Below are 18,220 nucleotides of genomic sequence, written 5' to 3' on the forward strand. Positions count from 1 at the left end.
CCTTTCCCTCTTTCTTGTTAGGACTGTGGAGGAGAATCAAGCATGTCCCATGCAGATGTGGGAAACACCCAGGGTGGCAGAGCACACTGGAGAGAACACAGTGCCTGAAGGACCTAAGGGAACAGAGGTACCACCACGCCAGACCGCTGACCTCTGGCCCGTTGCAGGAAAGAGCAATAAACTTCTAAATTAATGTGAGCCACAGCATTTTAGGGTCTTTTATAACAGCAGCTTACGTTGTACCCTAACACATAAACGATGCAATCAAGGCCTTTAGATGAGCTGTAAGCTAAAAACCCTCAGGAAAGAGAAATTTTGCAAAAGAAAAATAGAAAGAGGGTCCAGAAAGAAAGAAGAGTGGGTACCATGAAATTTAGAAGAAAACTCAAAAATGACCAAATCTCTTTGTTTCTAAAAAACCACTCAAAAATCTGTATAATACTTCAGCATGTAGTATTCATATGTATGCAGAATTGACCTTGACTCCGCTAAAAGTAAAATAAAACCTTCTTCTGATAATAGAAAGATGAGTGAAATTAGGAAACTAAGCAGGCAAGCATTTCAAAAAAAATTTAATTTAATCTAAATATACTGTACTTAAATATTTGTTAAAGGTCTGCTGCCAGCTATGCTAATAGAATTTTTAATTGACATTTATTTGCTGGTTGGTTATTTATGTGAACATCCTTCTTGCGTAAATGCTTTGCAGAAATCCACCCTAGAAGAGCATATAAATACATACACTTTACTGAAAGAACCATTAACAGGACTTATAAATCTAAAGCTCCATGTACATTAGGATCTAAAATTAATTTTGATGGGCTAACGTTACACGTTAGATGTACAGATGAAGAATGTAAAAGAGTGTTGCTTTCTTCATTTCACAAAACAAATCTGTGATTAAATATTACTCCAAATAACACCAAACAAGGCATATAAATTATCCCTTGATCTCTACAGGACAATAAAATGTTTAAACCCGAAAGTAACTTTTAAAGAAATTTTATTTTCTTTGGAGATTTTCCAAGAGTTCTGTTTTGCTTATGTTTGAGGGTGGTAGGGGTAGTTGGTGTGGGCTGGGAGAATTATTTTGCTTTATGTCTCAAAAGATATTCATCATATAATGCTCTAAGAAATAAGCTGAACAGATACTAATGACTTGACATAACTATCTAGTGTGAAAAAAATAATTACAGATTACTTTAATGGCTATAACTTGTTTCTATAATCTACGATGGCCTTTGGGGGGCTATTAGTCACCATTGTGTAAATATGTCATTACGGGCTTTTTTTAAATTTGCATTGTTTAATCAACTATGCTTAATGGCTCTATCAGTTGATAAGAGATAATCAGAAACACAGTTATGAAAACCTTTGAAGTCATATTTCTTTTCAATTCTGCAGCACTTCCCTCTCATTAAATCTCTTTACAAACATAAAATTATCTCTTTGGTACATTCAAGTTCTCACGCATGGCACTACACTGGACCTGGCTATTTCTAGGGCATCTGGACCTCGGGGTCTTCAAGTGTGTGAAGTGATCATCACCGTGATAAAGGTGAGACACCCACGAAGGAGACAGTGAAGACAAAAAAACATTAGCAGCCACGAGAGGACATGAAGGAACCTTGAGTGCACATTACTAAGCGAAAAAAGACAGTCAGAAAAGACTCCATACTGTATGGTTCCAACTCGATGACATTCTGGAAAAGGCAAAGCTATGGAGACAGAAAACAGATCAGTGGTTGCCAGGGTTTGGAGAGTAGACATGGATAGATAGAGCACAGAGGATTTTTAGAGCAGTGAAACTACTCTGTGTGATACTATAATAATGGATACCCGTCATGATACATTTGTCCAAAGCCCACAGAATGTACAACACCAAGAGCGAACCCTAATGTAAACTGCGGACTCTGGGTGATGATAATGCGTCAACGTGGGTTCATCAATTGTAACAAATATACCATTCTGGTGGGGGATGTTGATAACGGGGAGACTGCATGTGTGGGGGCAGGGGGTATAGGGGAAATTTCTATACCTTCCTCTTAATCTTGCTGTGAACCTAAAACTGCTCTAAAACAGTAAAGTCTTTAAAATAAAAATAAATAGAAACCTACGAAGATGGATAAAATACCATCCTTAACCAGAAGGATGAAGGAAGAACAAAATAGCATTTCTCATTTCCTTCTACATTCTTAGCACGGTCCTAAGGAATTTATACAAATCCCATTTCATACACAAAACAATTCTAAAAGGCAGCCATCATGATCCCCAGGTTACAGACAGGTATATTGACGGTCACAAAGTTTAGAAATAAGCCACCTAGTCCTAGGTCACACACTTAATTAAGTGGTAGTATTAGGAGCCACAATAACGTATTTCTAATTACACAATGTTTACAAGGCCTTACTTTTATAATCAAATGGATGCGATCACACAAGGCAAAAATAACTGTTTGATAAGAGGTTCTTCAAGATCACAGGGTGAAAAAAGGCAATTCCTTGTCAGTGTCCTGGCACTGAACACAGCTGGGTGAGGGGCCTCCAGCCAAGCGAGCTGTCTCTGCGTCTTAGGAGCTGTAGTACCAGGCTCCCCATGAGATGCAGGCTCTTCCTCACTCACACCGCCCTTCGGCCCCGCCTATTAAGGAGGACCATTAGGCCTCCTACACTTAAAAAAAAAAATGAAGGAAAAATGTGATGCTAAGTGACCTTCCCACTTGACAGTGCTCAACCTGTTACAGAGAGCTTTTGCACCTGCCATCAAAGTGGGTGCTAACAGCACCACCAAGAGAGAGCAAGGTCGGGTATTAATTAGCCATTTTAAAGATGTGGAGAGTGCACTGCAAAGAGGCTAAGTGACTTTTTTCCAAGGTTACGTTCAGCAAGAGGCAGAGCCACGAGCCAGGCCACCTGTCTCAGGCCAATACTCGCCACTCCTCCATCCGGGCCTGAAGAGCACTCTTACTGCACAGGAGTCAGCTCCAGAAACGCCAATTTATTTTTTTTTAAACCAGCAGAATGTAGTCCAGAGGGATCTTTCCATTTAGTGGCCGGCGGATCGCCACAGAAGTCAGGGGTCAGCCTTCCATTACCCATCGGGGCGGCCTCCCGCCCTTGTAAATTTCCACGACAGGCTGACCGCCCTTTAAAAACGCTTAGCACAAAAAAGATAAATTTTTGAAACGCAAAGGAAGTGCTGTTCCCACCCAGACGAGAAGTGAGATATTACCTAAGTTTCCAGGGATCAGAATTTCAAATTAACTTCAGATGCCTCTCAGCAAGACAAGAGGGAGATCTTCAGGACTGAATGGCCAAAGCAGAAATGACCAACAAACAAATAAGCACACAGGCACTGCACATGCAACACCCATTTCCAAAAAGAAGTTCCTCATCGGAGGCCATGCCATCGGCCAAAAGTTGATTGTCTTACAGATGTGCTTGATAGAAAATGCTTAATAATAACCATATTGTATATTCCTCCCAAAAAAACATTGGGCACCTAGTAGAACCTAATAAAGCATCTTTCATAGATCAATATGAAAATATTTCCATTTCTATGGCAACAATAATATCGTTCATGGACCAGAACAGCGGCTGGTAGCCATGAGAGGGTTCTGATCCATCAACTCATGAGATTCCCTCTGCCAGCTCTAGTTTTCCCATCAGCAAAGAACTTGGAGGAAGACTTACACACATATTACACCAAAGGAATCCGATGACTTAAATATAAACTCCGTAAAAGCCCAATTATGATAAATCCTTTTAAAGCCCCGAGAACTTCTAAACACCTGAATTATAAGAAAAAATGTTGTAATGAGTGAACAAGAAGGGCGGTGGGAGACCACCATCTTTAAAAACCCAGAGTCAGGGAGAGCGAGGGACCAGGGGTGAGCTTAGGGTAGGTCACATCTTATTCCATCTCGTCTCCAGGATGGACACGAGGAATATTCAAAGTATTCAGAGACCCACAAGGCTCAGGCAATGACTACTCAGGACAAATACACACCTTCCAGATGATAAGGACTTTTGAAAAACGAATGTGCCCCCTTCACATATTCTCAAGTTGGCATTCTCAAGTTTTGCATTCGTTTAAATAGTCACAAAGGATGTCATTTCCTATGTATTATACATATGACATTCTGAATAAAACTGCTCTGTCACTCCTATAAATATATTCAATGGAATGATCTGATCCCTTTCATCACACATTTTAAAATAGACACGAATACACGCTACTTTAATAATCAGTTTGTGTAGCGTCCCTTTTCTCCTTGCAATCATAGACTCTTGTCCTAATGTGATTATCTTTTTTATTCCCAACAGTCTTTTATGGTTCATCCTATCCTACTTCTTGGCAAAAAGAAAAAGAAGTAGTACATAATTAAACTTTTTTTGAAAAGTCGTCTATAATTAAACTTCTTAAAATTTCTCTGACCATAAAATAAAAACTTCTTTTGGCTTCGATTACTAAAATTACTTTAGTCCTGATCAAAACAACATAAATAACATTATGAAGTTTGAGGATTAAACCTAAAAAAGTAAATTGTTGTATCTTAAGGTTATGGTTGGAGGCTTGAATAAAGGAGGCATCATTTAAAACACTGGTGTTCTGTGTTTAGCGTCACAAAGGCAATGCACGGTGGTGACATTCTTCTCTAAAGTGGGAGAAGGAAGACTGGGAATGGGGGTGCGGGAGGCCGTGAGGCAAAGGATGCCAGTGGTGTATTCTCAGGCAGATCGATTTCGGGAAAGAGTCAGAACTTGAGGATCTGGAAACCACCTCCCTAAATCAACCCATACCAAGTAACCCCTGGAAAGAAGTCCAGTTCACGGGGGACGTGAGGAATCCAGTCGGAAAGCTTGAACAGGCCCACCCATGACCTGTCCAGGAGCAAGATTAGAAATACAGGTCCACCATGTGGCAATACTTTAAAGTTATTAATCAAGGGAACAGGCTGTGAAGTAAAGCATGTCCTATCCTCCCACACTGACAAATATACCTTCACAATGACAGAATCAAAAACTGCGTAAAAAGCTATGGTTTATATCTCAGCGCAAGTTGAGAAAATGCCAAAGACTACTAAATTTAATTACAATGACATGTCTGGGTGTCTGCTGGTGGGCTAGCAATGTTGGGATGAGTGATACAATAAAGACTTACAAAATTCATAAATTATTATATATTTATTCCATAAAATTTCTTTTCCTTGCCTTTGTTTCAGCAAAATCATTATCTAGCTTAAAAAAAAAACTCAAGATTTTCGCACAATTTGTATTCTATACACAGACATCATCTAAGGATTAAAAGATAAAATATAATTATATCCAGTCTATATAATTTTAATATTTTCAGTCAAAAAATGTAAATTAAAGTGTAAAAATCAGGGGCCAGCCCAGTGGCGTAGTAGTTAAGTTCGAGCGTTCCACTTGGGTGGCCCGGGGTTCGCAGGTTCGAATCCCGCACGCAGCCACTTGTCAAGCCATGCTGTGGCAGCATCCCATATACAAAATAGAGGAAGATGGGCACAGATATTAGTTCAGGGCTAATCTTCCTCACAAAAAAAAAAGTGCGAAAATCAAAATTTTAAATTACTTTGTGTGTCTTCAAAAAAGCTACCTTCCCTCTAAATATTCTAAATTACTGAAATTAATAGGAAAATTACAAATTATAATTAGGGAACATCAAAACTTTTATCTAAAATATTTAGATGACATTAAACATTTTATCTAGCTTTTGAGAATTTAATCTTACGAACTGTGTTTGTAAAAATAAAATTATCCACAGTTCTAGCATTCAATATCCATCCAGTTGCCAATGTAAAAAATTAATGTCATGCTTCATGCCTGTCATGTCTAAAGCTACATATTATACAGGTGTGAGAGAAGTAAAATGTTTTGTTTGAATGTTGTAAAACAAAATTAAATTTTGTTTAATATTGTAAAATGTTCTTCAGCCAATGTACACAGCTGCTGCAAACTCTCCACTAATTAAGTAGCTCTGGAACTACAAGCACCCAAAAAAGCGAAAACAAAAAAAAAAATGACAACCCTCAGTATTACTGAAAAGTGATACTTCACTATGCGAAAAATCTACTCTATCTGTGCTCCCTGAGAGGAGAGATTTACCTTTATTAATATATAGCTTTATTAATGTATTTATTTCTTTATCTTTATGGCATTGCCACAACCCACAAAATTCACAGCACTCAGACACAGCCCTCTGCTCTGAGGGCACGAGAGATATACAGACTCATCTAGCATTGGGAGTGGCTCTGTGCCAGCTCCGGGCGCACATCCCGAGGGAACCAGGCAGCCGTGAGTCCTGTAATAAATGTGTTTGTTTGTACCTGTGCTTCACGGAATTCTCTAAAACGCAGAGCCAAGGACAGAGGCCCCTGTGTCCTGGTGCCAGTGTGGTGCTAACATCAGAGACCACTGGTCTATGATACCCTGACTTATATGCCTGGCGTTTCTCAGAGCCAAGCACAAGCTACATCACTCAGACGCAGGCCCTCAGAGCCAAGGCCATGTCTAAGGCACATCAGCTAGTCTCTTTTCAAACTCGTGTCACAGAAGCCTGTATGGGGAAGTGCGTCTGCATGAGCCAAACCACTTGTGAGTTACCCCCGTGAGCAGGTACCCTCAGAGGGCAGCACAGAGCTACGGAATAGACACAAACGTAGGCAAGTCCTGTCAAGCTCTCAGCCAAGCGCTGATGGTCCCACTGGGACCCAGGCCATGAGTCACTAAAGTTAAATGTCTCTGTCTCCTTCTGTCCATTCCACTGTGGTTTTTAAGAGGATCTCGGGCCCTTGACACTGGCATTGATGCTTTCATAGAATTCAAAGATACCGATGCACTATATTCACTCCACAGTGTCTCAGGTTTCCATCAGGGCATTCTGTTAAGAGCATCAATATTCTGAGATATCAGTGGAATATTATCCGTTAAGGCAAAAACTACTCTGGCAATTACAAACGTACACAAAACTTTCCTCCTCTAGACAAAGCATTAAGATAGCAGAGCAGAACAGGCCTGTTGACTATAACTCTGGCTGACAATTTTGTGTGTCAACTTGGCTAGCCCACAGTGCCCAGATATTTGGTCTAACACTATACTGGATGTTTCCTTGAGGGTGTTTTGAGATGAGATTTACACTTGAATCAGTGGACTCTGCATAAAGCAGATTGCCCTCCCTAATGTGGGTGGGCCTCATCCAATCAGTTGAAGGCCTGAATAGAACAAAGGGCTGACCTCCCCCAGCAGACGGCCTCAGGACTTCATCTGTGACATCAGCTCTCTCTGGTTCTCCAGCAGACAGCCTTTTGACTCAAACTGCCACTCTTTCCTGGGTCTCCAGCCTGCAGGCCTCCCCATGAGATTCTGGACTTGCCAAGCCTCCACAACTATGTGAGCTGACTGGATATATACGCATATCCTATCGGTTCTGTTTCTCTGGATAGCCCTGATTAATACAACCCCAAACCCACCTCTGAATCCCACCACCTACGCCCACAGGACTTTGAATGGAAAGCTGTATTCACCAAGCTTTAACATGATTCCAGGCTCAGGAGAGAAGTTGTGCACAAACCAACCATCCCTTCAGAGCCAGGGTTAAACAAGGCAGCCTCTGCCAGCGACCTGCAGAACGCAAGGACTCAAGCTGGGGGCACGGCCCCAGAACGGAGACGTGGCTCCAGAACGGACGCACGGCCCTGGAACCTCGAGCCGTGATGGGAGACTCAACAAGAAGCAGTAGGAAGTCAGAGGCTTGCCCAGGAGCCCAGAGCAGGAAGAGAAGCTCACCAGGCCAACAAGCTAGAGGGAGGCCAGAGGCGAGATGGACAGTGGACAGACGGCAGTGAGGGCTCCCGGCTCAGGGCGGGAAAACAAAGTCAATGAGGCAGGGTCAGGGCTGGGAACAGCCGGAGGTGCCAAGAGAGACGAGTCTGTTCAGAGGGAGACTGGAGGCTCTTCTCGGAGGCTCTACAGGTCATTCAGGGCATTAACGGGTCCACCCAGAGCAGAAAATTGGGGCGGATGGGAGCTAAGCCCCCGAATACGGGGTCGTCATCGTCTGAGCCGAGTCGGGAGCAGCCCAGGGCCAGGACCCCTAGATGGGGAAGTGGGGACCAAGGCGGAGGGGAGTGGACAGATGAGACTGGGGCTCTGACAGTCAAGGAGATGAAAGATTAACAATTAGGGAAAGAAACAAGAGGCAAGGACACCCACGGAACTCGCTCGCCCTCATATTCCACACGGGATTAAACGCATGCCTTATTTAAAGTACCTGTGTTGCTGGATTAAGAAGCAAGAGACAGTAAATTCATTTACGACTAACACCAAAAAGGAAAATCTCATAGTTCTGCTTTGTGCTTACAGTTGTCATGTGGCGCAGAAAAAGCCAAATAGCATCTGATACAATTTCCATAACTTTACATAATCTCATGATTACCATTTGGCAAGGAGGTTCCAGACCGAATCTCCTCCATTTATTTCGCCTCCAAAAATGACAAAATGAAAAACATTCTGGACAAGGAGCTTTCTGCCGCCTTCTTAAAATCACAAGAAACCAATTCTACAACTTTTCTTAGCAATATGTTTCTAGTATTTCAAGTTTGAACATTCTAAAGTCTTATTGACACAAGTTAATCAATAAACAAATATTTACTGACCCCCTGCTATTTTCAAAGCATTGATTTCAGAACTGGGGAGAAAACAATCGCCCTTAGCTTAAAATCTACTCCATGCTCTCTGACCTGGGAACAAGCTATTTACCCTTGCGGAGTCATATTTTCTTGAAATGTAAAGTAAGAATAATGCCAACAAGCTTGTTCTGAGGGTAGGGTTAAATTTAGATACTTGGTACACAGTAGGCACACAATTAAAACATTTTGTGGGTGAGAGAAATGGTTTTTTTTTTTCCCCCAAAGCCCCAGTAGATAGTTGTATGTCATAGCTGCACAACCTTCTAGTTGCTGTATGTGGGACGCGGCCTCAGCATGGCTGGAGAAGCGGTGCGTCGGTGCACGCCCGGGATCTGAACCCCGGGCCGCCAGCAGCGGAGCTCGAGCATTTAACCGCTAAGCCACGGGGCCAGCACGGTTTTTAATTGGAAAGCCATGACACAAACATGATAAAATTCATGATTCATTTATTCACTGTGCAAAAAGATGATAAAGGGCTATGTGATATACAGTGAGTTTCAAAAGACGAATACCAACACCAAACAAGGATTTATAGGAGAAAAGATTATTCATATTTTACTCATAAACAAATAGTTATTCACCATTACCTGCACAAAAGTTTTTCATTTCTATGAGGACCATTTAGTCTGCCTTCATTTTTTTGGTTTTTGTTTTATTTTTCCTTCCACGGGCTAAAAAAACCACAGTTTCTTAGGCTTCTGTTCATAGAGCCTATTTATTTCAGAGCCCTTTCATAAATCTTATCCACCGCTCTTTGTATTATATGCAGAAGATTTTTGAGCTGAAGGAAACCCTAGTGATCATCTGGTCCAACTTGGTGTGTTGTGAGATCGGGCCTCGGAAACTTGAGGTCACACTCTCAGGGGCTACACAAGGACAGGTGTAGCTCTCATGGTTCCGTGCCCGACACTCGGGGTGTGAACCTTGAGGCCTACAGGGCCTGAGCTGATAAGAACCAACAAGCAGGGGACAGAAGATCCAGAGAGCAGACAAATGACCACCCGAAGAGACAGACAGTCCCGTTAAGAGCTGCCATGTGGAAGGCAGGACACACGTGTCTACACTTCTAAATTCTCAAGAGACGCCGATAGTCCAAACTTTTAAATGACATGATTTGTAAATGGGAAATACCAAAATTATTTCAAAATGCAGTTTAGATCAAAACATGATCTAAACACACACACACACGTTTGTGTACACGTACATACAACATGCTCACACATGCATACAAACACACATGCTCATGTACACATACAAACACACACAATCTACAAACATAGACATGCTCACACACACATACAAACACACAGCATGCTCATGCATGCATACAAGCATACACACAACCTCACGCACACATCTGCAAGCAAGTCCACTCAGGTCTACACCGTGGTGGATCTCTGCACAGGCTCTCCACCTGAGCAGACAGGACTCACAACCACGTGCATTGTTTTAAAAGGTCCAATAAGTGCCTACAGAGAAAGGATTACTCTGTTTCCTACCTGATTATTCCCTCTTTCACACACCATTATCAAAAAAGGCTTTTTGACAACAGGTATAGTACTAACTCACTTTTTTAAATGTATAACTCTGGGCCTGCCCCATGGCTTAGAGGTTAAGTGCGCACGCTCCGCTATTGGCGGCCCGGGTTCAGATCCCAGGCGCGCACCGACGCACCGCTTCTCCAGCCATGCTGAGGCTGCGTCCCACATACAGCAACTAGAAGGATGTGCAACTATGACATACAACTATCTACTGGGGCTTTGGGGAAGAAAAAAAGGAGGAGGATTGGCAATAGATGTTAGCTCAGAGCCGGTCTTCCTCAGCAAAAAAAAAGAGGAGGATTAGCATGGATGTTAGCTCAGGGCTGATCTTCCTCACAAAAAAAAAAATAAATACATAAAAATTAAAAATAAATAAATAAAATAAATGCCTAACTCTGACTTCTAGTTTACTTACTGCCATACTTGTCACACACATCCTGCCCTTTCTTATAACAATGTGTTTTTTTCTCTTTACATTAACCTCTCTAAGATTTAGGAGTCTGTGCTTTCCTCAACTCCAAGTGGCCAGTTAGGATTAATTTTGCTCCTTGAGTTTTCAGGAAACATACTTAATTTTCTTATTAATAAACAAAGGGAGGGAATTCCAGTTACAACTTAAGACTGCCACTGACAACAATATGATTAAGTTTCGTTAATATTCTTAAAATGTTACTTAATAAAATATGAATTGCAAACATTGATAGTCTCATACAACGATCAAATTCTACTTCTCAAAGTCCACAGTTAAACAATGGTTAGGAACCGGTGAGTCCTCTCATATGATCACTTTACTTCCTGGGCACCACCTGCCAGCATCTCCTATTTTACCATCAACTACAGTAAAAACAGTAATTCCCAAAAACAGTCCCAGGACCAGGCTTCAGAACCTGGCAGGATCCACCCCCATAACATAAGGCCACATTCACACCTTCTCCTAACACCTCATGAATAAACATCTCTTTATTCAAATAAGTTATATATTAACTCACTCCCATAATTCTGAATGGTAGATAGAGTCATTCTGGCAAGACTGCACAGTTTGCAATTCAAATTACAGAAATTTTAATAACAGGGAAAATAAAAATTAGCGGCATGATTCCTAAGGCACCGTAATTCCAATACGTTCATTGCCACGGTAGAAAGCGCACATAAATACTTCTTAATTTACAAGCTGAGGGGTTTGACCTGGCCAGGCGTCATCTCACATATTTACCTGCCGTCTTGGAGGAGCATCCCTTTCAGGGACTCAGCAGATGCCTGCTGGAACACCCAAGCTCCCCGACCCCAGACATCAGGAGGTAACGTTGCTACTTCTCAATAAATAACAGCAAAACCGTCACTGGATTAAATGATTTCCTTACATGATCACCATAAACAATAATTATTTGGCAGCTGCCCTTTTCGAGCTTTGCGTGTGCTTATGAATAAATCAAGCCTTATTGATTCACTAAGCCAAAACGTTTTACATTTTGCTCCTCTAATAAATGCTATAATCCTCTGCGGCACTTAGCACTGCTTTAATGTAGTATGGCGCTTAATACTTTTAATATGAAAGATTAGGGCCGATTAGCTCATGAGCAGGAACACTGCTCTCTGAACGGCCAATTGGCCACTAACCCAGGTCTCTCTAAACGTCCTTATCAATGGAGCTCTCCGCCTGCTGACGGGAATCACATCTTAATGAAATACAGTCATGCACCGCATCACAACATTTCGTCAACGACGGACCACAAATACGACGGTGGTGCCATCAGATTAGTATCATAGAGCCCAGGTGTGTAATAGGCTACACTATTTGGGTTTGTGTAAGTATACTCTGTGATGTTCGCACCACGACGCAAGTCTCAGAACGTGTCCCCCTCCTTAAGGGACGTGGGACTGGACGGTGGAGCTGCTGCCACGCTGTCCCCTTCCTCATAATATTTAACGTAATAACGATGGCTCGAATTAATTCAAAGACTATACTCATTTAAAGGAGCAAGGCAGGAACATATGGAACCGTCCAGAATGCTACGTGCTTGGTAAAACCATCATCTACAATAATAAAATGACTCTCTTTCAGGGCAATGACTTCAGAAGATATAAGACTACGTTGGACAATCCCAGAACATCCTGAAAGGTCTTGAGCAACGGAACCTGAGTTGACCAGGAAAGACAGTCCTCTCGCTTCAACCATTAATGAGCAAAATCACCCAAAACGCCCATCCTCCTGCTTAGTCCAACCATATTTTGAAGCTGTCATCCACATACTGACTGGTTCAACCCCACCTCAACAGGTCTCCAGCTCAGGGACTGATCACTCCTGGTTCTCTGGGTTCCAACAGGGAACAGGCCCCTACAATTCTTCACTGAGCAAAATTCTACCCACAGCAGGCGACGACGGGCCCGGGGACTCCCAATAATTTCCTGTCCTGGTTTGTCCCCAATCCATTGAAACTTCATCGTCCCCAACAGGAATGGAGAAACTTTACTTCCATGCTTCGTACAGATTCCTGGGCTAGATTCCCACAGATCCCAATCCGAAAACAGACTCCATTCTTCATCCATTCTACAGGAAAACCAGCACCTCTCCTTCTTTCTTTTTTTTTACAAGGATCACCAGCCAAGCATGTGAGACCAGAAAGCTCTCAGAGATGACATACTATAACCTTTTCATTTTAAAGATGAGAAAATTGAGAGGGACTCGTCCATGTAGCTAAATGAGTAGCAGAGGCCAGATAAGAACCCAGATTTTGTGGTTCCTTTTTGTGGATCCTCAATGTTCTCCTTTTTTTTGTTTTCTGGTGAGGAAGATTGGCCCTGAGCTAACATCTGTGCCAATCTTCCTCTATTTTGTATGTGGGACGCTGCCACAGCATGGCTTGACGAGCGGTGTTTAGGTCCATGCCGGGGATCCGAACCCGCGAAGCGAACGCCGGGCTGCCAAAGTGGTGAGCGAGAACTTAACCACTACGCCACCAGGCCGGCTCCACACAATGTTCTCCTTTTAAATCACTCCGATTCCTGGGATCGGTAAGAAAATCTCTCTATCCCCATGGAACGTCCCAAACAAAAGCATGACATGCCATGGATTGCTCTCACTCGTGTTCATCCTCTGCGATGCCTTTCAAGTTTAACCACGACAAAGATCGACCAGGTACAGTTGTGGAATGTACAATGATATTAGCTCTCCAAGACAGAAAAACCACACAAACAAGAATCCTTGTTCAAAAATAGATTCTACGATTCCCTGTGGAACAACGGCCGCCTCTGGCTACAAAGCAATAATCATCGTGTACTACAGCAATCAATAAAACCCTTTGCCCCATGAACCTGCTATTTCCTGACTTTGTTCTCTGTACTAAAGATTTCCAAGTCATATTGATTACCTACTAAATTTTTTTCAAGTTCTTTAAAACGAGCAATAAAGAAATTCTCAAATTAGCATAACGTGTTATTGTTTGAACGACTTCAAATCTTTCAGTCACGTTAATGGTTTCCCTCTTTACAGGGTTTTCCCATTTTTCATTCTGAATTTGTCACTTTAAGTGTGTCTGTGTCTCGCCTAATAGCGCCAAGTCAGTAGGATACAAATTTGATGGTGTTTCTGAGACTGTGATGGTTGCCGCATTTTTCATCCAAGTGAGAAAGAAGAATTGATTAATAAACTATGCCCTCTTTCTCAAGCAACAGCATGGATTTGTACCAAATGAACCCATTAGCTCTTAAGAGTGTTAAAATTCGGCACCCTGGAACTTCTCGCTAAAACTATCCACTAGAGAATCTATTATAAAGTGAAACCGTCTCACATCCTTTCCAAGGGCACTTAGCTACTGAAGTGTCAGACTTTAAGAGTGAGTCATGAATGCAAAAAAGAAGGACACTGAAAAGGCAAGGCAGCAGCTAGGAGTCGGGGCTGCCTCTGCTCCCCGTCTTCCCCTCCCTTGGTGCCCCCAAGTGTGTACGTACCCCTGGGATCAATGCACATCTGTCTGCACCCTCCTGAGTGCGTGTGGGTACCTGCGTGGCTTCTATATGCAGTGCTGGGCGAGCAGGAAGATCTCTAATTCTCCAACTAGAACTGATATTTTCCCAAAATGCCATCAGGACAATTCACCCATCAAGACTGGTTTATTTTATGACAGATCAGAAATCATAGGAAAATTAAATAACCGTATGTTATATCACATCTTCTCGCCTCAGTGGCTGTTTTAATTCAAAGCCAGATGGAATACTATTCAGCCTTAAAAAAGAAGGAAGTCCTGTCATAGGCTACCACATGGATGAAACTTGAGGACACTATGCTAAGTGAAATAAGCCAGGCACAGAAGGACAAATACTGCAGGATTCCACTCATCTGAGGGATTTAAAGCAGTCAAACTCCTAGAAGCAGAGAGTGGAATGGGAGTTGTCAGGGGCCGGGTGGAGGGGAAATGGGGAGATTCTGTTCAATGGGTATCAAGTTTCAGTCACACCAGATGAAAAAGTTCTAGAGATCTGATGGACAGCATCGTGCTCAGAATCAACAATAATGTATGGTACACTTAAAAATTTGTAAAGAGGATAAAAAGATAAATATAAAATGAAAGTGTCACTTATGACACAATTTAGGCTGGGTCGAGGATGCTGTGACATGAGCATTACAGGATCTTCTTGACCCCACTATTTGCTTATGCAGAACTAGAAAGGGAGTTAAAAATAAAGCCTGACCCATTAACAACCATTCTCCTACAAAGTACCCCTCAACAGAGAGGTCAGAAATAAAGGCTCACCTTTCCAGCTAGAAACACACAACGAATACTGACTCAAATGCTAGGAGAAAGGGCACAAAGAGTTAAGGCACTACTTGTCGAGATAACAGCCAAGACTCCTTCCTTAAGGGTATCTACAGACTGCTATGTAGGCAGCATTTTAACATTCTTCACTGGATCATTCCGTTATTCAATGAATATTTATGGAGAACTCATGAGGCAGAGGCAATATGTGCTAGCACCGGGGTACACAGGTGAGTGAACTCACACCATGAGCTTAATGTTCCATTCAGGGGGTAAAAGTTCTCTATTCAAAGAAACAAATATTCGAAAGTACAGTTGCACCCAGATACCCATCAACTGACGAATGGATAAACAAAATGTGGTCTATCCACACAATGGAATATTGCTCAGCCATAAAAAGGAATGGAGCCCTGACACAAGCTGTAACATGGATGAGCCTTGAACACATTACACTAAGTGAAAGAGGCCAACACAGAAGGTACATATTACAGTCACGTGCCACATAATGACATTTCGGTCAATGACGGACACTATATAGGATGGTGGTCCCATAAGATTAGTACCATAGAGCCTAGGTGTATAGTATCTAGGTTTGTGTAAGTACACTCTATGATGTTCACACAATGACGAATTTCTCAGAATGTATCCCCATCATTAAACAACACGTGACTGTATACGATTCCATGTATATGAAATACCCAGAATAGGCAAGTCTATAGAAACAGAAAGTAGATTAGTGATTGCCAGGGCCTGGGGACAGGGGAGAATGGAGGCTGATGTTAATGGGTACAGGCTTTCTTTATGGGGTGATGAAAATGCTCTGGAATTAGACAGTGACAATGGTTGCACAACTTTGTGACTATACTAAAAATTACTGAACTGTACACTTTGAAGGGATGAATTTTATGGAATGTGAATTATATCTCACTTAAAAAAAAACAACAAGAGGGGGAAGGCACAGTTGCAAACGTGATCAACACTAAGGACACACAAGGCCTTGTGAGCAAAGATAGGGTTTGACCTTGATGGCCTGGGGAAGTGATAAATAAGCTGACAGCTGAGGAGGCAGAGGAGAGGGAAGGAGTTCTAGGCACAGGAGAGAACAGGTGCGAAGACCCAAAGCAAGAAGGAAAGAGAGAAGGGCCTCTCTCTCTCCCTCCTGAGAGAGGGAGAGAGAAAGGCCTCCACCCCTTTGATCCTTTACTCAAAGGTAAAGGATCACGACGTTAGCTAAGGCCAAGGCAATGGATTCAACCCTTACACATGTCACGTAGATGCAACTCAATCTCCATGCATTGATTACGATCCCCTCTTTAGCAGGCTCTCAGTGATGCATAACAAAGAGCAGTAAAAACCACAGCCCATTCCCATCCATCAGAAAAACAATATATAGGAACTTAAAAAAGAAGATAAACTCAAGTACTCCGAAAGGCGAAAGCAATTGCTAATACAGTGGACACGATGAACCTCAGAATTCACGTCACTTCAAAACAGAAACATCAATTCAAAATTAAAATAGGTAGGCAGGTACCAAGAAGACATTACACGTGCCTGAGAATTAGCATCAAAAGTCTTCAAGCATAACTGATGACATCATCAAATAATAAAACACAGAGAATAGGGTGTTGAGATTGAAATATTTGGTAACGCAGTTTTTCTCACCTGCAGGATCAGATGAGTTCCTTTAATGCATTTGTAATATGCAGCCCATTCTTTGCCAGCAGTTCTCAATCACAGGACCACAGCAGTTTGAGGCCAGTAACTCTTTGGGGGCTGTCCTCTGCACTGCACCGTAGGATGTTTAGTAGCATCTCTGGCCCCCTCCCACTAGATGCTGGCAGCATCCTCCCTCCTCCCCATCTCACAACCAAAGATGCTCCCAGACATTGCCAGATCTCCCGGGGAGGGGTAAACTTGCCCCAGTAGAGAATTGTTTTCTAGCAACTAAACGGATCTTATCTACACCAAGCTTTGACAATTCCCTCGAGCGTAATGTCCTTTCTCCTCATCTGCTTGGTTTTCCACATGCTTCACACCCTGACAGTCTCCCCACCACAAGATAGATTAAAACTTATTAGAGAAGCCTGTTTCAGATGCTCTACAGTGCTGTTCAAAATGTCAAGTCTCTGACGCAAAAGAAAAGCAACATAATCCATCACCAAAGGGAAGACAAGACCTCCATCCCTAGCAGCCCTTCAGCCTTCCCTTCCTACCCCCGAAAACCCATCTGAGAGCAGGCTCCAAAGCTTTCTCTCTTGAAGACCACGGTTGGCTCACCTCTCAGGCTGGGCTCTGACATCTGAAAAGGCACCCAGTTCCCCCCTCACTCCAGCACCCTCCAGCTAACGAAACCCAAGAAGCAACCTTTACAGCGCCAGACCTTCCGACTAAATCAGTTATGGAATCCCTCCAGGGTCTCTCCACGAGCATCACGAATGACGATCACTGACAAATCAACAGGCTTCCAGCCGTGGGCCAGCTTGCCGAGCGGATGCAGGGAGCTTACCATCCGGGGGCATCAAGACTTTGTTGTTCTGCGTGCACCACCCCACGGGGTGCAGATCCGCGATCACCACGTCACACCAGAAGTCGGCCCGGCGGTCCTCCCCGTAGCCACAGTAGCGCAGCAGCAGCAGCTGCCCGCAGGTGGTAATGACAGTGGCCACCCAGTATGTGTCAGGGTTGTTCTTATTCGCCACCTCCAGCTTCATCCCCGGCTGGAAGTTGCTCTGAATGCTGATTTCAACCTTAAGAAACCAGAGACACGAGAAAATCGTTATTATTACCAGATACGTACCTGCAGAAGATTACGAGAACCATTAAAAACTCAGCATTCGAAAACAGTATTTCTGAGCCCTAGAACAACATTAAGAGACATATAATGTGAGCCATCAATGTGACATTAAACGTCCCAGTGGCGACATTAAAAAAGGGAGATAAAACAGATGAAATTAATTTTAATAATGTATTTCGTTTAACACAATATATCCCAAATGTCTTCATTTCAAGATGTAATCAATATAAAAAAAATACTCATGAGATATTTTACATTCTTCTTTTCCACTGAAGCCTTGGAAATCCCGTGTGTATTCTACACTTAGAGCACATCTGCATTTGGACGACACACTTCTCAAGTCCTCAAAAGCTCCACGAGGCTAGTGGCTACCGCGTGAACAGCACAGCCTTAGAGAATGGATTTTCTTGTTTATTAAGGA

The 18,220-nt window shown here is 42.6% G+C and overlaps 1 protein-coding gene across 3 annotated transcripts in view; it reads right to left on the reverse strand.

The window, feature by feature from the left end:
- The window catches only part of SFMBT2 (Scm like with four mbt domains 2), a 245,449-nt gene that overhangs the window by 191,771 nt on the left and 35,458 nt on the right, over window positions 1-18,220 (reverse strand). For all 3 annotated transcript variants that reach the window (XM_058532383.1, XM_058532381.1, XM_058532382.1), the window contains exon 4: window positions 17,512-17,752. In XM_058532383.1, coding sequence (XP_058388366.1) covers window positions 17,512-17,752 — 241 coding nt within the window. The remainder of the gene's footprint in view (window positions 1-17,511; window positions 17,753-18,220) is intronic.

This window comes from Diceros bicornis, chromosome 36, assembly GCF_020826845.1.
Source record: "Diceros bicornis minor isolate mBicDic1 chromosome 36, mDicBic1.mat.cur, whole genome shotgun sequence".
Classification (NCBI taxonomy): domain Eukaryota; kingdom Metazoa; phylum Chordata; class Mammalia; order Perissodactyla; family Rhinocerotidae; genus Diceros; species Diceros bicornis.